Source organism: Numenius arquata, chromosome 13 (genome assembly GCF_964106895.1).
Source record: "Numenius arquata chromosome 13, bNumArq3.hap1.1, whole genome shotgun sequence".
Lineage (NCBI taxonomy): Eukaryota > Metazoa > Chordata > Aves > Charadriiformes > Scolopacidae > Numenius > Numenius arquata.
The window spans coordinates 5024764-5046750 of NC_133588.1; the positions used below are offsets into that span (position 1 = coordinate 5024764).

Sequence of the window (21987 nt, forward strand, 5' to 3'; positions counted from 1 at the left end):
ACCCTGGAAGAAAACACCTTAGTGGCAAACATCATCCTAAGAATTATAATTCACAATCAATGAACTAAACAAGAACAGTTTGAAAATACTTCATTGCACACAGTGGCAGATACAAAGGTAAAATCCATACGCATATATATGTTTACAGTTTGGATGACACTGGATACATGAAGAAAGCTCTGCAGTACCTTAATGGGATTTGTTCTTCTAAACATAACAGAAAGGGGTAGAATACAAGTTAAGAATATATTGTCATGCAAATTTTCCTATTAGTAATCCCTGAACCCACCATTAAAGTACTCAGTTAAAGGAGAATCTCAATGATTATTTATGGACTTCAGTAAGTAATAAGCAAATACTCTTTGTCCTTGTGTCTCACCTAGCTACCCTCCTTCTCCAGATCTTGTCTCTGATGGCATTCAAATACCACAAAATCTATTGCTATTTCTCCTACTCAGATTGATCCCGGCTTCAGAAGCTATCAGAAAGCAATGGAATCCAGTAGTACTGTAATTACTTTCATCATCTGTTTTTAAACAAAAAGAGTATTCAACAAAATTCTTTCCCCCAATGAAAAGTAATAATAACCCCAGAGGACCCAAAATTTAGGTAAAATAGCATCTTTCAGTCACGAGGAATTCGCACATCCCTGTGCTGACTTGCTGAGCCTCCCACTGAGGCTCTCATACACGCAGCCATTCAAAGAGGATACAACACGTGTCTGGTCCTCGCAGATGTTACACGTGGGTGTCAACGCCATTATCACACTCTGACACGGCTGCAGCAGCAGCTCACAGCAATTACGTGGTTTAAAGTGTTTCCATCTGCAAAGTAATTAACATCTGAGGGACAGAATCTGGACAGTTCCAGACCTCACTGAGATAAAGTCTGTACTGTCAATCTGTTTTCAAGTTAAAAACTTAATTTTTTTTTCATTTTTATTTGATACACATAAATGGGCTTTAGTGTTTGTTGATGATTAACAAAAAAGTCTATCAGTATCAGGTTGAAATATTAATGTTTTATACAGGAACTGATGAAGAACACAACAGGATCTTCCCCCTCACAAATGAAACATGATTAAATGACCATTAGTTTTCGTAAGTCTACTCAATACTAAAATAGAGTTCCATCCAAGTTCTGTCTAGTTTCCTCCCCTTACTTTTTCCACACACTGGGAAAAAAATAGATACTGTCTTGTTCTTCATAGCTCCATTTTACATTCTCAACTTTCAAAGGCTGATGCGCTCACTTAACTTTCTTTTTTGCCAGCCATTCCACAAAGTTAATCAACCCCCACTGCAAATAAGTATCTCTGACATTACAGGGATCACGACCTTTCCCTCTTTCACTTTTAGAAGTAATCCATTTTAATTTTAATAAATATGTACGAAAGCAATATATGAACAAGATATAATAACAATATATTAATAATTAACAACTCTGTTCAAGAGCTTTAAATGAAGGTAATTTCTAATTTTTATTAAAATAATTATTTATCATATCTATTTTTTTAATAACTATAACCCGCTTGCAGGTCCGTTGCTGCAGTATTACAGAATTTTCACATGTTTAGCAGGGAAGAATTCAGTGTGAAAACATGTTAACAGCTGCAGTTAGATTATATAAAGATAACTTTACATAGTGCATGGTCAGTCTTTCAAAGTTCTCACCATCCACAGAAATTAAGCCACCAAATAAAGTACCAAAAAGTTTTTCCATTACAAAAAAGTTCACTACCACTATATAAAATGCCTTCCTCTAGAAACTTCTCTCCCACCAGTGTCCCCCACCAAAGAAACTAAGAAAATACACAGCTCTAAAAAACAAACCCCCTTCTTTTAGAATAATCATAGTAAGTTAGTATTTTAACAGCTTGCTAAAAAGCATATTAAGTTCTGGCAATAAATCAGAAATATATGTACGTAAACCACTGATGTTAAGATTATTTTTTTTACAGCCATTTTTCATGGAATTTATTATTCTGCGAGTGAAGTATACTTGCTGAACAAACAGCACACACATATCAGACTAAGGCCAGAATAAACTATTAGACCTCAGTAAAAATTAACTTGGGAACTAAACAAATTACGCCTACCAACAATTTATCATCACGCTGCACAACACACCAGGAACTATAAAATTGTGCATACCACAGAGTACTTGACCATCACCACGGACATTTAAGTGTCAGAGCCTGTTCAACTGCGTTGTTCTACTCCACCTACTACTGGAATTATTTTCACGGTCAAAGGATTTTGGGAAACAACATGCAAGACATAGTTATGACTGCAACAACACATACTTTAAAAAAAAAATTAAAAAATGTTAAGAAGTAGGCCATAATAACACACCTTAACTTCAGAGCTTCCCTAACTTCCTATTTTTCCCCATCTTGAGTCACTATTGTCATTACAGAGACATCTCATCCTAAAAACAGTTTGCTCTGAAATACGAGAACTTTGTTTCTACCCTGCAGTAGACTTAGATGAACTATACAGAGATGCTTGAATCAGCTATCAGGTTTCAACATGAACACACAAGTTTGTAGCTCTAATTCAGAGTGTAAAACGAAGAGGCCAAAATAAATTGTACAGTTTCCTACAGAACTTTCACTTTAAATACCAAGTTTTAAACAGCTGAGATGCAAAGTTATGTTCTTCAGCCGTCCAAAAATAATTTTCAAGGGAAAGGTTAAAACTAGGAGCAAGTAAATTTACTTGCAGCTCAATGTACACAGAATTACATGACTGAAATGTAAGCCAGGAGTGGAAATAATATAAATCGTTTCTTCAAAATAGCAGCTGAAACACTGTCTGATACAAATAAGCTCATATTGGTAACATGATTTCTAAAAGAAAACGCAGCTGAAAAACTCCACTAAATTTTCTTGGGTGTTGTAGATTTAATACAAATATTCTACTTTAGGGGAAGAACAAAACCCATTATCAACTATCAGCACACATTACGAGATCTGGCAAGTACACACCACTGCACCGCGATCCCTGCTCTGCAGACAACCTTCTGTCAACGCGGAACACAAGTCCTCTCTCTACAGCGAAAGGCAGAGGCGCAGATCGGTGTTTAACGGCAGGTGCTGTACCTGTGTGTCACCTGCGCGGTAAGATGTGACCTATGATGCACTTGCAAGTCACAAGGCTCGATGCCAGGCTAAGGTCTGGAGAATTTCCCCCCACCAGTTTTGAGAATTTTCTCCACTCTCAGGGCGGTTATCCGCAGGACAGGGAAGGAAAGCCCCGAAATACTTTTTTTAAGTCGGAGCAAGGGGCTTCCCGGGGCTTAAGGCTGAGCGATCGGAAACGCACAGCGCAGCCCAGGCTGGGCGCCCCGGCACAGCCCCAACGGCAGCCAACGGCCCCCGCCCCCCGCCCCGCAGCTGGGCCTCGCCCCGCCGCCGCAGGGGCGGCCTGGCCCGCACCGACCACCGCGCCTCCACCGCGGGGCCGATGGCGGTGGAAGCGGCCGGGGAGGGCGGCTTAGGGCGGCGAGGCCAGGCCGGGCCGCGCAGCCGCCTCGCCCCTACCTGACGGCGCCGAGTAACGTCCCGCGGCAGCGTCCGGCCCCCCGCTCACCTCCTCATCCCCGGGCCTCGGCGCCCCGCCCGCCGGCGGGGCTCTCACGGCGCCGCCTCACGGCCCCGCGGCGCCCGACGCGGCGGCCCGGCCCGCTGCCCGCTCCCCCATCCTCCTCACAGCCCAACGCTCCGGACGGCGAAACGCTCCCTGCTGCCCCGGCGAGCCCGCCCTCTCGTCCCCCGGCCTCTCTCACAGCCAATCACAGCGCGCCGGCGCGACCGCTCCGTAGCGCTATTGGCGAAGAGCGCCGCCAGGTGACGAGGTAATTGGGGGGTTTCCACTCCATCATGGTTGTATGAACCGCAATGGGGGAGTACGGGGGGGAGGGGGGGAGAGGTCAAAACGGGGCGGCTGAACGCTCTCCCTCGGGGGCGCTGATTGGCTGTTCAGAGCATGAAGGCGGAACGTCGGGAGCTACGGCGGGGCTGATTGGGCGGCGCGTGCGTATACCCCCGTTGGCGGCAGAGGCGGGGCTTGCGGGCCTCCAGCCTCCTCCTTGGGAGCTGGGCTCGTCCCCGGTGCCGCTCCCGCCGGGGGCCCAGCCGGCAGGGCCGGGCTGGGGCCGCTCCCGCAGTCTCCGGACAGGGCACGGGCCTGCGTCCGGCTCCGTGGGCGGCAGTCCCGCCCGTGGGCCTTGGGCGACGCGCGGCCCCGCGCCCGTGTGGCGGGGGCGCGCCCGGGGCGGGGTGTCAGGAGCGACCCGGCGGTCCCGCCGGCCGAGCCGGGACGGTGACCGGCCCCGGGCCCGCAGCGCGGCTGAGGCTCGGGGACCGCGGGCGGGCGGGCGGCATCCCGGCGGGCAGTGAAACGCCTCCGCGTTCAGCGCCCCGCCGTGCTGGGGGGCGGCGCGCTGTGACCCCGGGGCAAGTCCCAGGGACGCCACGAATCGGGCCGCCTGGGGAGCGCTCGTGGAAGTCAGACCTGGTCTGGCTTCCATAGCCTGTTCCGAAATGCTTCCACTCTCCAGAAGTGTAAGTGACGCCACCGAACAGCTGATTTAATGAAAGCCAAATGAAGCTCCTCTTTAACCGACCCGCTTTTGAGCGCGACTCCGGCCTGGTTCCAATTTATCCACCAAGCGTCAGCGTGGTTTATATATACTGAACTCCTTAAATAATGAAAGAAAATAGAATAGAACTCTTCCAGAATAGAAGGGCTGCTCAACAGGAGGGTTATGTTTACGGGCTCTGCTCACGCATTCGGCGTTTCCAGAAGGCGACATCTACTTTTACTTTTTTGGGTTTTAAATCGCGTAGTTTTCTAAACTGGTGCCCCAAATTGCGTTTCAAAAACACCTCTGGAATTCGGTACTGCTAGAAATAGACTCCCTACAAAGAAGCATCTTTGAAAAAAAAAAAATAGCATACGGTCATGTACCTAAGGTAGTTACAGTAAAGCTGACATACAAATAAACGCTTTCCTAGTTTCTTAGCATCTTTAACACTCCTCTAACAGGTTTCTGTGTCATCTGTCACGTGCAGTTCACCATTAGCTAAAGCCAAGGCTGTTCCCTGTAGGTCTACGGAACCCAGAGAGAGTCAGTTGGCAGATCCAGAGCAGCTCCTGAGCTCTGCAGTGAAGTGGGTCCCCACCACGGCTTGTGGCGGGCGGCTGGGGAGGTGCGACACGGCTTCTGTTAGTGCCGGTACGTGCCAGGCGGGAAGGAGACGGTCTGAGCATCGGAAACCTGCAGGAGTTTACTGGGAACTCCTGAGGAAGCGATGAGATTCCATCTACGATGGAATGAATGCTCCCACTGATCATTGTATTTAGTCACGTATGAGCAAAATTGCATTTTAAAGTCGTATTTAATTTTTAAGGAATAAATAGTAGGGAAAAGATATTAAGATTTATGCTTCATTTTCATTATGCTTCATATTCATCCTTCATTTTGCAGAGGGGGTGACGGCAAGCCCAGGCTATGCCCTGCTGATCCTCAAGGTGGCTATCTATACACAGCGGCCGCGTTTCCCTCCAGCTGTACAGCCGCCTTTTATGCTACCACAAAATGCATTAGCCTGTTTGCTATAAATCCCGTTCTCCCAAATTTCATTATGTTTACATTTTGAGTATAAATAAATTACAGGTGGAACGTGACTATAACTATTAGCCTAAGTACACCATAATTATATTTGAGGAGAAAAGGGGACAGACACATTGTAAGAATAAAATATCAAAATACTTGATAAGAATGACTACATGGGGTACACCTAATAACTCAACACCAAATATTTTAAAATATTTCTCTATGCCATGTAGTTATGTACTTAACCCTCTACGATTTCAGCAGGAAAACTGACCGACGTGGACCACTTAAAAGCCTGTCGTTCTACAGACAGAATAGTGCTTGTGAAACGCAACCCAAGTTAACACCCCCTCGACCCGCTGGGCTGGCGGCAGGGCTCTGTGTCACCGGCAGCCCGCAGATGAAAGGCGGGCCAGGGCTCTTGTTTACTCTAGAGCTCCTTCATACTCCCTCAGAAGTATAAAGGAGTTGTAGAGTGGGAACAGGGCTTTGGCAGTGTACAACGGGCCTGTTACGTTTCTTCCATGTTGAAAACCCTGTCAGTAACACCAGCACGAGATCTTTGCCATTAAACGGCGAATTATTTCTTTAAACTACACTCCCTTTAAAAGAGATGTGTTTTTTAATAACAAAGTAGGATAAACAAATTCCACTTTCAAATGACACAACACTATACAATTAAACATTGTATAAATAGCATAGAAGAGAATTTTGTGCTGTGCCAGGATGGGGTTATGGTATTCATTTATCACAGCAGCACCCCAAAAGTGCAGAATATTCACGCAGAACAGCTGGATTTTTCTGCTACTTCAAACATGGAAATGGTAGGTATTTATCCAGCTGCATTACAAAAAGAGGGCAAAGGTCCTTGTAGAAGCATCAAAGACAACATTACAGCACTTTCTAAATATTAGTTATGTGATAAAAGGGGACTTGGATAAATATGTTAGGTATTTCTGCCTCCTCTTGTTTTTTCTCATTATCTACAGTTCTAATGAATGATTTGGTAAAATAAATAAGGTTTAGTTACATAGTTTGGGGCCTGAGAGGGAAAAGCATCACAGACTCTATGAGGTTGCCTGAAGCTGTATTTCTTAGGGCAGAAGCTGAAGAGTATTTTGTAATAGGGATATTACAGCCCACATTCTTGAACAAGAATAAGACCTTGCTGTGCCTATAATAAAGTGCCAATAAAATCTGGCAGTAAACTGCAGTTTCTATATAACATTGGTTTATCTCGCAATTTTTCAAGCTGATACCTGCTTTGTATTCTATGGTTGAATACTGTGTCTGTCTGGGTTTATGTAATCTGTCTGATTGGGAGAATGTGAACTGCCCAAATCAGGGGATAAAGCAAGGTTTTACACTATTGCAGCAGTCCCTTTGGTCCTTTAACTGTCAAAAGCCCAAACACGGTCTTTCCATACAGGCATCCTTGCCACGGCATCGCAAGGCTGGCTCATCTTGGTTACCAAGTCTTAGATGAACTTCCAGGTTAGTCTTCCTAAAATGAGTCTTTTCATCTTACGTCGGTATGGAGGACTTAACTCCTACAACAACCACTTTTACGCACTGCGGTGTTATGATTTTAACCTTGCCTTGCTCCTCTGTTATTGCAGAGCACTCTTTTTTCCATATCCCTTGGTAGATGCATTTTAACAGTGTGCTCTTTATGTATGCCAGACAAAGTCAGCGCTTTCACAGAATGCAAACTCCAAGGAAGCCAGTGCACGAGGATCCCTTTTCCACCACTATGACAGAACATCCTTTTCCATTAAAATTTACCACAGTTTTACGAATAGTCAGATCAATCAATGGTGTAAGTGCACTTGTGCATCTCTCAGAAAGGTATGCTGCCATTAGGGAAAATTCCCCTTTTCCACTGTGTAACCCTTTACGCAGTATTTGACTGTTGGAAGTGGAGCAGAGAATGGAAAGATACTAGTTATGCATTCTGCTAGCAAACACCACCGTATACTCCAGACTTTTTTTGAGTGTGCTAATCAAGTAGACATTTAGGAAAGTGAAATGCTGTCAGACTAACAATGCTGGGTCCCAGTGAAGGGCCAGGAGCTGTCTGGACCAAACCCGAGCTCGTGGGAGGGGGATGAGGAGGAGCAGCTTGCTAAACCCGCTGTGGGTGTCACAGCTCCAGGGCACGGGGAACCCGTTCAGGAACCAGCTGTGACCATAAGAGCTGGATCTACTGAGGCAGGCAGAGTTCTTGCAGAACACCCCTGATTTATAAATTATTTCATATCAGTCAGCCATGCTCATAATAACAGATTTCAATTTTTTTTTATCATCCATGTTAATTTGATTAGGACCTACTTATTCTGAAATAATTGAAAGTAGAGGTCATACTTAATATGCTGAAAAATATACTTTCCTCTTTTCTTTTAGCTTTATCAAGAGCAGGACAATAGCACTAAGCATCACAAACTTTTGGCAACACATAAATTAACAGATTCAGAATTCAAAGCTTAGATACATCTGTGAACTGTCAGCGTGAGTGAAAAGCACTGAAATCCCCCTTGGTTTTTGCTCACAATTGTAACCAAACCCATAAATCTAACTTTAAAGGAATGAGACTTGAGCCAGAAACCCATGCCTTGTCTACACTTAAAAGGGTTGGCTGGTATAGCTACACCTTACAGCTGTATTGGCAAGCACAGATTTCTTTTCTGGTGTAACTTAAGTCGCTTTCCGCATGGAACATGCTAAACTGCCTAAAGGACTCTGCCAATATAATGGCATTTACACTAGGGCTTTTGCCAGGATGGCTGTAGCTGCATGGGAGTGATTTTTCATCATTCTGACAGCTATTTTGGCAAAACTTCCACATTTAGACTGAGTCCAAGTTAAAGTTGGCATTGTTTTATGTTGCAAAGAAAGCAGAAGAGAAGCGTTGCCAGTTTATGGCCCTGGTTTTACATTATTTTAAATTGTTTGTTCTGAAGGAATGTGTGGGGCAGGATCCATGTGGTCCTTTGGATGTTTGCCTCCCACATTTGTGCTGCATTAAAATCGCTTGGTTTTTCAGTGAGTGAGCTTTGGCAATGGGGAAACTTACATTACTAAAAAAAGACAGCATCCATATTATTCACCCCAGAAACAGCTATCCTGATGCTTTAAAGCAAATTTCCAAAGTGAAGTGAACTGAAAAGGGAAGCATCAGGGCCAAAGGACATGTGGATTAATGCACCATTCTTCTTCATTTTGTCCTCAGTTCAACAAAAAATTTAAGCACAGGATTAATTTTAGGCACACATATAAGCCCATTTCAACTCTAGTAGTCATGTCAGATATGATAATGCTCCTTTTTGAACTTTAATTAAGCAGATATTTGAAATCAATCATATGTTTAAGCACTGTGCGGAATCGGGATTTCTGTCAGAAGTGCAAGTTTACATAGAGTGATGCTATTTATTGTGGTACCATCTGCATTTTCTTTCCTGAACTGGATGGTAAGTCTGTATTTTAAAGATGTCCCAAAGGGCATATTTTTCCACATAAGTACATTTACATATTTGGCTCTTTTTTCCTAATCTCTCTTTGGCTAAGTGTGGTTTCAGAAATCCACGCAGAGAAGTTTACATTGGTTTTGTAATTGTATTTATTGTCTAACCCTCTCCTCTGCCAGACTTTGTGTTTGCACGTGTAATCCTGAGGCTGGGCTTTGCGGAGCTGCTCGGCGGACACAGGCCGTGCCTGGCCCGCAGAGACCGCGAGGGCTGGTGGAGGCAGATAGGAAACTTCATGCGTAATCAGTCAGCACTGAACCAGTGAGCCAATTGGATGAGGAAGTCTGATTTAATCAAGGCTTCTTCCTTCCTTTTTGTAAAACACAGAATGTGGCTGTTGGGAGAGAACACAGACATCTTTCTCTGCGTTTTGAAAATGCGAAGCAGGCTTTTCACGACTTCGTCCAGACTACACGTGCACCACAACTAAAAGCTCTTCAGGAGTCTGCAGGTGAGTGTTCTGTGCACTTTGGTTTCTAGTGTCACTTATAGCTCAGTGAAGCAGTTGGAGTGGCATTTACCCTGAAACGGAACAGGATGAGTGTCTCTTCGAAGTAAAATTGTGTAATTTGTTGCAGCAGTTTTGTATGGTTTTGGATTTTTTTAATATGTAAAAAAACCCAGTAGCTTAGTTAAAAGAGCTTACAATGATTTTTAGCTGTGAAAATGAGACTTTAGATGAAGTACAGATAGCTTTCAAGGCAGAAGACTTGTGTATCATAATGTTCACTTCTGCATTCTTCTGTTTATAAGTGTTGTGTTTCTCTGGTAAGTCATGTTTTAAAGAAGTATTTTTATATATACACACACATATATACATATTTTATGTATATAAAGTTATATATAAAAAGATATATATTTGGAATAGAAATACATTTTTGTTTATAAGGTTATACCAACTCATGACTTAAGGAGGACTAGAAGAACAGTGAGAACTTTCACCTCCTAGTCCAAAGTCCAAAAACAAGGGCTTCCCTGATGCTCTTATAAAGGAGGATGACAACACGTGTGTACTTGCTCAACCAAGCCAGGCAAAGGAGGGGTTTCTGTTAGAGGAAACTGGTTTGTGCTTCCATTATTTCCCGTGGGGAAAGTAATTGCTTTTCTTTTTATAGCCTTGCAGTTTGCCAGAAATCACCAGGTCTGCTGAAGAAGTTTCCTCACCTCTGCATTGCGTAACTGCCTGGTAGAGGAGCAGAGGCAAAATGATATGTAGTAACATCCCTGTTCCTAAACCCTCTCATTACTTAAGAACCACTGCTTGGGCGTTATTTTTACATTTGTAGCAGGGAGACTTGGTTTTTTTAAAAGTAGGTGGTTCCATTTTGTGATTTTCACCTGTTGGCTGAATTGTAAGCAACACTTCTCTCATGATAACTGACAGAACACAGCGCCCTGGCAAAGTTGTTAGGAAGCTCTTAGAACTTTTTCAACTGCTAGTATAACACAATGGTTTAATGGGAAGGGATTTTTTTAAAAAAAAAAAAAAACAAAACATCCTGGGGAGACATTTATGCGTCAGAATGGCCAATCTGGTCTATGGAACAGGAGTATACTGTGTTGGGCATTTTATCAGTATGTGGTAAGATAGTAGGCCTAGCAGAACAGATCTACTACAAGCAGAGCATATAGGTTAAAAAGACAAGTAAAAGGAGAATGCTTCTCTATAATAATTAGAAAACTCGGTTCTCCTCCCACCTAGCCATTGTCAGATTCAGTTGTTTTGTTCTCACAGTACAGAAACAAGTCTCTGGGGAGAATTTCAAACTGTGAAATATGCCAAAAGTATTATACTATTCTAGATATCGTCCTATTTTGCCCTACAGGTTGCGATTAAAAACAGATGGCAAGCTTTGGAGTCTTAAGAACAGTAAATTCTAGCAGTATAAGAGAGCCAGGCTGCTAGTTATACTAATTATCTCCAAGATTTTAGTTTATCTGAACTCTTACTTGCAAGCTTGAGGGCAAAATACAAGGAGAAAAAAATCTGCCCTCACTGAAGTTTATGACAAAATTCTCGTAGATAAGAATGGAGAATGGAGTCCCCACCTAATCTTATACAACATAACTTCTTATAGTTTTCACGTTTGATTTTAATCTGCCAAAAAGATCTCCAAACACTTTCAGTGGTAACGGTAATAGGAATGGTTCTTCACTGATAGCTATGTAGATATTTCTGTTTATTACTTTAGTTTTTATAAAACTACAGTTGCCCTCATACAAGTTCACAGAGAACAATGAATAAGTCAATAAAAAGGATTACCAGACTGGATGCTTTAGAGGCACGCTACTAAGAAATATCATATTTTTTGTAATCTTTCAGTGATAGCTTGCAATGGACCAAGACGCACACTGCACAGCAGAAAGAGAACTGTTGGAAGCTGTAAGCAGGATTACTACATTTTCTACAAGCCCCTCTGATGGAGAACAAAATCAACCCAAAGCTGAAATTTCACGTCAAGAGAGAAAGGAAAACTCAGAAAAAGATGACCTGCAAGGTAGATGCTATCCTTTAATTTTATTTTTCATGTAGCTATTTATGCCGTCTATCTTTTATATAACAAACTTTGCTTTATTTATTGCAGCAGTAGTCCAGATTTACACTGCTATACTCCAGTGAAATTAAGCCTTGATTAAACTTGTAGTAATAACATAGCAATAGTGAAACAGATGCACATCCTTGTATGTATTTACACACAGAGAGTTTTCCTTTTAAATCCCTTGTGTAAATTAAATCTGGAATACATTTTAGGCACACCGGGGACCAAAACAGCGATCATCAGATGGCCTGTCTCAGGAGTGCTTTTTCTGTACATGACAAAATCTGAACTTCTTGGCAGTATCACCAAGACTGGAGCTAATCTCCAGCAGTAGTCTCTCACATGCCTTATGAAGAGGCAACATTGAACTTTTACTATGCCTAGGATTGCTGTCATCTGTTATTAAATAAAATGTTATACATAATCCAAAATATATATAATCTCATCAAGATTTTCAGCCTGCAAAGATGTCATAAACACCACCCCTCTTAGGAAATACATGCTTTGTAGAGATTGAGCCAAACCCCAAAAGCCTTGATAATTGAAACTGTATGGCCAAATGATTAAGAACATGTAAAAGTGGGGCCACTGAAGGAGTACTACGGTGTCTTTACAATTCTATTTCTGCCTCAAGCCGTTATCTTCCCCTTTATTTGCAGTCATTCACCTCCATTGTCTGAATGTTAGATACATTGCGGACTGATTTCAGCTGACTGCATTGACAGAGACATTATTGATTGGAAACTAGGACTGGTGTGCCCACTGAAATACAAATATTCCATTTCTTTTATCCACTTTGCTAGCCTATATGCCACCTGATGAAAACTGTTGTCAGTAGATTTCAAAGACAGAAATCACCCTTTCGAAAAGCTGCATCATTCCCCTGTAAGCAAACTCTTCAAGCAGCTGTCCTACATTTTTATATATGCATATGTATATATGTTGGTGTGGGTGTGGGGGAAGAGAGAGAGGAAGGGAGGGAGGTATATAAAATTTTTGTAGCTGAACTGATGCCACAGTTCAGCTACAAAAGAAAAAGAGGATGTGAGAATTCCTCCTTCAGCTGAGCTGGTTATCTGAGTTTCTCCTTTAAGGTTAGTATATTCATGTTTTCTCAGCTTTCACCTGTTACTGCACAAACCCAATATTTGAATAGGGTCAGTATTTGAATATACGTCTGAATTAGGAGCTGCATTTTACTATCTCCTCATTTTAGCAACAAAGCAGCTTCTGATTCAGAAGACTGAGTCCGCATTTCTCAGGGCTATTTTTGGGTTGGTGAAGCATACCTCCTGCTCAAACTGTGCCTGAGGTTACAACCTAGACATACAATACTTCTTGTCAGTATTTATTTCTATAACTTTGTATTCTGTAGCCGATTTGTCTTTCAAAATTTCAGACCACAATAGCTTTTCTCAAAGAATCTGTACCTCTCTTTATTAGCATTGCTATTTCTTATTTTATTAGTCTTTAGGTCTTCCTGTTACAGCAACAGAAATTCTAGGGTCTCCTTTCACAATAAATGCATAAGAGTTTCCTTTCCAAATGTAAAGATTACAGTCTGAAATATTAAATATATTTTTTTTAGATTCCAGTGCATCCCTAAGTCCCAACTCTTCAATGACCACTAAGGAGCTTCAGGAATATTGGAGGAACGAAAAGCGCCAGTGCAGACAAGTCAAACTCCTTTTTGAAATCCCATCAACCAGAATTGTAGAGCACCACTTATCTAAATACGTGGTAAGCTAAGAAATGAATATGTAAGAAGATCATTAATTTTTATTCACTCTACAGGGGTCCGCACAGCACACAGCATGCCTCACTACGTGAAAGCCTGACCGAGGGCCAAGTTTTTCAACACATGATCACATCGAGTAGAACCCGTTCTCACTGATTGTATGGGCATAGCTGGTGGAATCTGCCCCTAAAAAAATCCCTCGGACAATCAATTCACAAAATATCCAGCAGTAGAAAATATATGATATGAAGTAAATTGTATCCTTGAGTATCCTTAATACCCAGAGGCTTGTCGAAATTAAGGAAATCCACACAAGTATAAAAATACAGTTACACTTCCACTGAGCTAGCCTGCTGTAGCAGCTGCATTGCATTTGTATAACTTCCCCATCAGAGATTTAGGTTAGCACAAGTGCAAAATTCTCTGACGTTGACCATGTCTAAGACATCCCCCAGCTAGATTGCTTGGGACTGTTCCCCTTCCCTACTTAGAGCTCCATTAGATGGCATATTTCTGTCATATTTTTAAGGTGAAACGTAAGTGCGAGGGACAGGAAGAACAGAATGGGTTGGATTTTTGTATCTTTACTCACTGACATTTGGTTTTTATTTGTGATTCTGCTCCTGGCCTTCAGGAGGACTGATCTAGAGCAAGTCTCTTTCAGTACTCCTGTGAAATTCAGATTCCTTGTTTGCCACAGCCTCTGAGATCTGTAGGTGAAAAATGCTAAGAATCACACTCGTATTGCTGATACTGGGTGATGCAGCAGAATTTGAAGCAGGTAAATGTTCTGGAGACTGTCCTAAGATCCTGTTGCATGTTATACACACCTACTTAGATGCTGCCATTCTTGCATACGCTCAATAGCATCCAGCTTGTTTAATGGTTAAAAATTATTTTAGTATAACTGTATGAGAACACGAGTATCATTCAGTGTACGTGCAGGTAGTTAAACTTAGTCATAAGTTACACACCTAGGCAAAAAGATTTACATTACAACAAAATTGAGCCAATTTGAATGATAGTATAATTAAATGGTATTTCTTGCCTTTTTCATGCACACTCCACAAAAAAAACCCCAAGTACTCGTAAATTATTCACTTAGCTGCCCTTGATAAAATGATAGCTTAAAAAATTGCTCTTATGATTGTTTTGGATATGCAGCAGGCACATATACGCTTTTCAGCAGGGAGCAGGACAAAGTATGGGAAAATGTCACCGTGCTTACAAATGATAAGAGATCAGAGAAGTCAGCTCAAATTTAGAAACCTTTCAAGGAGCGCCTGTAAAGATCATTTACAAAGATTAAAAGAGAGGATTTCTTTGTAAGGAAAAACAGAGAATATAATCAGACAGACAGTAGTGCTAGTACGGGTTTGCACCCTTCAACAGCAGCAAATAAAACAACTGGCATTAGTAGAATTGCTCTGTTTCCTGTATGATTCAATGGGAACAGGGTGAAGTTGAACGTGAACACAGTCATCATCCAAAAGCCAGCGAGGTCACCAGTCCGTGTCCTTAGCTGGTGTACAGTGACACAGTTAAGCTGGCCTCAGTGGAGCTCCACTGGTTTACGCACAGTAGGGATTTGGCCCTTCCTCAACATCACTATGCTTGGATCAGGACCAGAAGAGAATCTATTTGTACAACACATAATACACAATTTTATTTTGCAGCTATTTTTCTAATATCACATTTATTATAGTCATTTTGAGGCTAGTGAAGAGCTGAGGAAGACATACTCTTGAGTACTGTTAATGTGGAACAGCGTTGCTGTTAGCTGTTAGTGAGGGATTTTTGGATAGCAAACAGATTTTTGTAGAAATGTCACATTTTTTGCATTATTTATATGCCAAGTAAGTTTGAATTACAGGACAATGATTTAGAGGGGAAAGAAGGGTTTGGAGTTCCTCCATCTTATTTTTGCACACACCAAGTATTACTGCCAAATACTCCCTCTTCTTTCACAGCATTAATAACACCCCCAAATCCCTAGAAATGTCTGATACAAACAACATTTCTGAGCATTACGACCAATGTAAAATAGACTACGTTCAATATTAAGTCTGGGAAATCATTCAGTTCACTGAAGATGATTGATTGCAGCAGCCATGGCTGTTATAAACAAAGTACAGCTATAGAAATGCTTTCGAAGTGATTTTACGTGCTTCAGTCTGCTGCTAGTTGACCATTCCCAGCACCTCGCAGGATGGGATCTGTTAGCGTATCGTTTGTCTACAATTTATTTACATGCTAAGGCTAAGTCTGGTGACAAAAGTCCCGAAACAGTGGGAATTATTAATTTGATGGCTGCAGATTTCAAAGATCAGGCTTACACTGACCATGCACCATAATCTCAGGCAGCAACTGATTTAGCAGCATTGCTATAAACCACAGGAGTATACAAGATTACACACATAAAATTGGTGCAGGAAGGTTTCAGATGGTGGAATATACAAGGACAAAGTATTTTCAAAGAAATAACAGACAAAATCTGACTGCACTGGGGATATAATGGTCCTTCTCACAGTTGTTTTTCTGTTTTATTGTGTTTAGATGTATAAAATCATCATTTTGCAAACAGGGAGTTTTGACAGCAACAAGTCTGTGATTGAACGGCGTTATTCAGATTTTGAGAAACTGCACAGAAATTTGCTGGAGGAGTTTAGTGAAGAAATGGAAGATGTGACCTTTCCCAAAAAAACTCTAACAGGGAACTTCACAGACGAAATAATCAATGAGAGAAAATTAGCCTTCAAGGACTACCTGAGACTTCTATACTCTATGAAATATATCCGAAGATCAAAAAAATTTATTGACTTTTTAACAAGACGGGAGCTTCAGGAAGCATATGGTTGCCTGCGGGGCGGCCATTACACCAAAGCTTTGGAAATCCTTTTAGAAGTCATTGGTCTGCAGGAAAGGCTAACGAGAGGCAACCCCGTCGCAATCGTCCCTACTCTCTGCGCCATCGTGGTGTGCCACAAGGACCTGGAAAACCCAGCAAGTGCCTTTGAATATGGAGAAAAAGCTCTGTCACGCCTTCATGTGCATACCAGCTACAGGTATTATATTCCACTGTTAGAAACAATGATCACTTTGGCATATGAACTTGGCAAGGATTTTCTGTCTTTGCAAGAAAAACTGGAAGAGTGGAAGGCAAAAAAAGATCCCATACGGGTTTTTACCCTGAAAGAACTTGCAGTTCGGGAGTATGTACAGTGAACACAAGAAACAGTTTCATTAAAGAGCAAAGCTGTAAGCTCCTTTTCCTGAACACAAACTCTTGAAACAGTAAGAACCGGAAATTACCTGTTTGGCTAACATAACTTTACATTAATAGAAAAAAGTAAATCAAGTGTCTTTCATGTTCAAAAGGGACATTACCATTTATGTTGGAAAATACTATATCTACGCTACAGATATAAGGAGCACCTAAGCTTATTAAGGCTTTTGGAAAGAAATTTGCAACAAAAAATCATTTATGATTTGCTTACTTTGAAAATAGCCTATTTTGTGTGAGAAGTCAGAATAGGAAAATACAATTGATAAAGCAGTAATGAACCTGCAGAAACAGCGCCATTGCTTGCTCATATGGAAACTACTTCTTTTCAAGAAGAGAAATATCTTCTGTCGGTTCAATCTAAGGGATGCACCTTCAGACTCTGAATGTAGTTTTTCACTTCTCCAGCTGAAACCTGGTCAAACAACACTTGCCATTTCTGAGAATGATGGGATTGGTCCTGTTCTCACTGAAGTCAACTGCTGTGGGTGGGAGGACCTGGGGGGGAGGTTTACAATCAACTTTGTTAAGAGCAAAAAATACAAGCAATGATCATTCCATCAGAGATGAGGGAATATGCTTCATTTCCCTTTTGTAGCTGATACAGTTTTATGACTTGCATTGAAGGCACATTCTTGTTTGGGGTGATCTTTAAGTACAGTTCTGACCGGGCTAGAAAATTCATACCACGTGCACTATATACATAATGAATAGGAACCGCAGAAGAGTGCTGCTGAAGAGAACATCTGGCTAATATAATGCTAGCATTTAATTCTGATTATCAAGCTGGGAGACACATGGTTAACAGACAGTCTGTGTTAGGCACGTGCTTCCCTGTTGCCTTTCAGAAGTTTATGTCAATTGGGCGTTGCCTTAGTTTTACAGCCTGGTACACCATGCAAATATCATCTTGGTGGCACTGAGATATTACAGCTAATTTTTTCAGGGATCCAACCCACATATACTAATACTAAGCTTGTCTTGGCCCTAACACTCCTATGAAAGCTTCCTACAAGCTGAAGAAGTCTCTATTTACCTGCTTCTGTAACTTCCCTCAACTCTATTACCTCTCCCATACAGTTATTTTAATAATCTGGTAAATTAATTCTCATAAATTTTGTAATTAGCATGTCATGCTAGCATGGGTCATTATTCTCTGCTGAGCATAGTCCATGGAGTACTTTCAGGCCTGTACTACAGGCATGGATACTACATGCATCACAATGACACTGTCTATAAATTAGGAATAACTGTATTAACTTACCTCCCAGACACATAAAAGAATTACATAATTGCAAGTGCATTGAACCTGAAAAACATTGCTGTGCGTTGTTACCAGGATGGCTTAGAAAAAATACAGGATAATGGGAGTGTCTATGGTGGAAAGATAATATTGTAAGTAGCTATTAACAGCTAGGAATTAAACTCAAAATTTGTGGATTATTTGTTACTTGACAATTACTATTTTTTCTAGTTATACCAGAAGTAAGAGAATTAAGAGTAATTAATTAAGAGACCTAAGGACTAATCTTCCCACAACATACCATACTGAAGGACAGTTAAAATGGATCAAAAGTAACACCTACTTAGAGGATCATGTCTGAATCGGTAACAAAAGGGTGAAGGAAAAAGCATGTTTGAGGTCTGCACCACACTCGGGTGACTTGGAGTTCAGGCAGAAAGGAAGCATGGCCATCATGTTGCTCTATCTCCTCAGCAGTTTTTGGTGAAAGACCAACAGAATAGGGAAAAATAATTTTCCCCCTTTTGCTCCCTCCCCTCATTGTGTACGGCATCCGAGGCTCAGCTGCCTTGGATTCTCCTCAGGTTCCTGTGGGACTGTAAGCGAGTAGCTAATCATGTCTGCAGACCCACACCTACAGCTGACCACAAGATTAGAGAGTCCATAAGTACATGCTGTCTAGCAAGGATAAGTACCAGGAAAGCAGCACACCGGAGAGATCTTACTTAACCTTTACTCATGGTAGTACTATAACTTTCCATCTCTGAAGGATTAACTGATCCAAAGCTTTGTTGGCATGGCAGTGCACATCAGGAATATGAGGAGGTGCTATTTGGCTAAAAGAAAAATTTACAGAATTCAAAAGGCACTAAAATAAACAGTGCCAAAATGCCCCACTGTTTTGTTGGTATAAGCCAAACTTCTTCTGAGGATGCTTTTACATATAATGTAGTAGCAGAGTTTTGTCAGCAAAACAGTCCTAGAATATGTCACTTTGTCCCTGTGCACCAGAAGGCAGAGGTCAGTCTCCTTGTATTATGGGGGGAAATGAACTAAATAAATACAGGAATGGTGTGAAGAAAGAACAATATGTTGGATAATTCCCCCTACACTGAACTACTTTGATAGAGAGCCTTTTCAGCAGGGCATCTCTGGCACCCAGTCATCCACAATGTCTTCAGAGCTACCTGGGGAGAACATATCATCTCCCTCACTCAAAGGGCAGATTTCAATATCTGCTGCATTGAGACTTCCAGTCAAGCCACTTCATGTATGAATCCACAGAGCCTATAGCATGTGTCATCAAAGGGTCCCCTCCCAGACCAACAATCGGACCAGGACCTAACAAAGGGTCAAGTGTAGCATTCATAAAAGCAGTTTGTGATTTCATTACTATTACAATACAACAAAATTAAAATCTCTCCCAACAATTCAACCTCCCCCAAGCAAATCACGTACATGTTGCCTTCCTACAAATGCAGAGCCTGTGACCTTCAGATTTATTAATCTCTTCAAAGATAACATGGAAAGTCCCTTGAAAGAGAAAGCTAGTATGGTGATGGCAATAAATGGGGACCCACGGGGCCTGGATTTCACCTGGAGCTCTGCCAGAGACTTGGTCTGAACTTTGCACAAGTAACTTAACCTCTGTGTCCCTATTTCCTCAACCGGTACTTCTCCAGTAAAGTTTCCTCGTTCAGGTTTTCAGTACTTACTGAACAGAAAAGCTGTGAAACTTGACCAAGTATGTTAACTCTGACATTTAGCTTAGAACCATGCATTGGGATGGAGGCAATTTTGATTTGTACAAGCCTATTTTATTTCTTGAAATGGAAGAGAACTTATAAGTTGACAGTAAGTTGCCAAACCTGTGTGCTTATTGTTGATTGCATAGTTTCTTACTAATGCAGTCTTATTTTAGAATCAGGTGTTACTTTCCTTATACACTAGAGAAATGGCAATATTATCTATTTATTGTGCTGGACTGTAGCGAGACTGTGCTGGCCCATCAGCTCCATAGGCAACCGGCCAGTTCTGATTTCTTAACTGTGTACTCTCAGAGACTGGTTGGACCTGCCAAAAGAATTCTGCTCTCATTTACTCACGTTTCAAAAGTCAACTTCTGTATATTCTCTTTCACTTGATTTTTACAGCAAAGTGAGTATTCAGCAGTTACATGCTACTAAACTAAGAGGTGATGGCATTTCTACTCCCATACTGGCCTTACTGTGTTCCACTTGGAATGACAGCCTGCAAGGACCGGTTTCCTCTGCCTGTACATGCAACTTTATCTTTCACAGTTAAAATGTGTAGCCAGGTAGGGCTGATTTCCTGCAGGGCATCGGAGAAGATCAGTCTCTTTGCCCACTAACATTGCCCAGTGCAGGGATACAGTAGGGGCTGCAAAGCCCTCATTCATGAATTGAATAGGTCCTGGCTTTTTCATAACAAGTATAAAAATTAAATGGGTGCTCTCCACCTGCCACCACATCTTGTTTTTTCTCTGAACAATGTTTTAAGAATGGCTCGAAAAGGAAATAGTGAACATTTTCATCCACACCTACTTGTCTTGCTTATCTATTGACCTTCCCTAACTCTTGTCAAGAAGCCGTTGGAGAAATGATGACTAAAATCCTTGCGCACTCTCCCTGGGGTTTGCATGCGGTCCCACATCCCACCTTTCCAGGGACGGCAAAAGGGCACAGCACTGCATCAGCGAAGCTACTTTGGAAGAAGAAAACTCTGGCACTACCACATATGCAAGAACGGAACATAAATTAAGCAAGCAGGTGATTCTGGCTTCCAGACAGCCATTTTACTTTCACTCTTCATCCCTGTATAATATTTGAGTGATAAAAGCCTGTTTTATAAATAAATCCATTTCATCCATTTCCTGTCTCCCAAAACGACGTGTGCTTTCTACAAAAAATGTCTTTGGTTTAACAAAATAAATGGAAATGAGCAGTTGCTGGCATTTGTCCTGTTTGCATTATTAACATTCATCAGCCACTCTGTACCTGGAAGGCAGCTGGAGTCAACAGACAGAATGTCTGGAGACCCAAGCTCTGCGCTTGGCAACTTCACAAGCCCACTGAGTGACCTTCACCAAGTCTAATCAAATCTCAGTTTTCTTTTGAATAGCAATATTGCTTTGCTCTCCTCTATAAAGCTATGTTTTACTTATATTTTTATCAGAACAGTCTAATGTATCATTTTCCCCATTTTACAGCTAGGGGAATTGTGGTACAAATAAGAGAAGTGATTTTTCCCAAAGTCTACTACAGTGGTCTGGAGCCCACACTAACTGTCTGGAGAAATAGTTGAGCACCACTGGCATCACATCTTCGCAAAACAGAGACATGTCACAGCTGCATTTTCTGAAGTTCCTCTTGCACAGACAACCACAACACAGCTCATTTTTTGCCTGATACCGTACACCTGAGACAATTGCATGTGAAGAATTCCACGTCTGTGGAAGAGAAAACAGTTGAGTAAGTCTGACTAATTAATATATTTGAAGAACTAATAAGTGGTTGAATAGGGAAAATATTTTAACCACTACTTTATAAAAATAACAAAGCAGCAAGTCTTGCGTAAGAGATTTTTAGAATAAGAAAAAAAAATCTCAAGGCTTCAATATCATTTTCCACAGGAAGGAACAGAAAAATATTTTCAAATACATTTTTCCAGTTTTAAGCATTTCTTAGAATTCCGGTATTTCTTTCCACTGCTCTTGTAGTCTAAACAAGAAGAATCACGCAGCCACTGGAGAGTACCATATATGCAAGCAATCTGTTATTACCCACTTTTCTCAACAACTGCACACAACGCATCAGAGCTTTTCGGCATGATCTTACTCTTCACATTGTCATTGACACATCTGAAGTATACTTGTAACAGATAACAATCCACGTATAAATTCACATTTAAAGTTTTTCCAGAAAAAAAGGTCAGAAAAAGAAAATACTATCCAATCAACATCTGCCTAGCATGTCTATCAACCACAGGCGGCATACATACAAGCTAGAAGAAAATTT

The 21987-nt window shown here is 41.5% G+C and overlaps 1 protein-coding gene across 1 annotated transcript; it reads left to right on the forward strand.

Moving 5' to 3' along the window:
• Positions 1 to 11481: 11481 nt before the first annotated feature.
• On the forward strand, positions 11482 to 16649 carry SNX20 (sorting nexin 20). Its single transcript, XM_074158132.1, has 3 exons — positions 11482 to 11644; positions 13275 to 13426; positions 15981 to 16649. Exons 1-3 carry the CDS (start codon positions 11482 to 11484, stop codon positions 16647 to 16649), a joined length of 984 nt encoding a protein of 327 aa, XP_074014233.1.
• The last annotated feature ends 5338 nt before the right edge of the window (positions 16650 to 21987 follow it).

What these genes read in the sequence shown, in the direction of transcription:
- SNX20 (XM_074158132.1), top strand. Translation starts at nt 11,482, where the DNA reads ATGGACCAAGACGCACACTGCACAGCAGAAAGAGAACTGTTGGAAGCT. An exon ending in AGAAAAAGATGACCTGCAAG is followed by an intron (nt 11,645 to 13,274) that starts GTAGATGCTATC and finishes TATTTTTTTTAG; the next exon opens with ATTCCAGTGCATCCCTAAGT. An exon ending in ACCACTTATCTAAATACGTG is followed by an intron (nt 13,427 to 15,980) that starts GTAAGCTAAGAA and finishes TATTGTGTTTAG; the next exon opens with ATGTATAAAATCATCATTTT.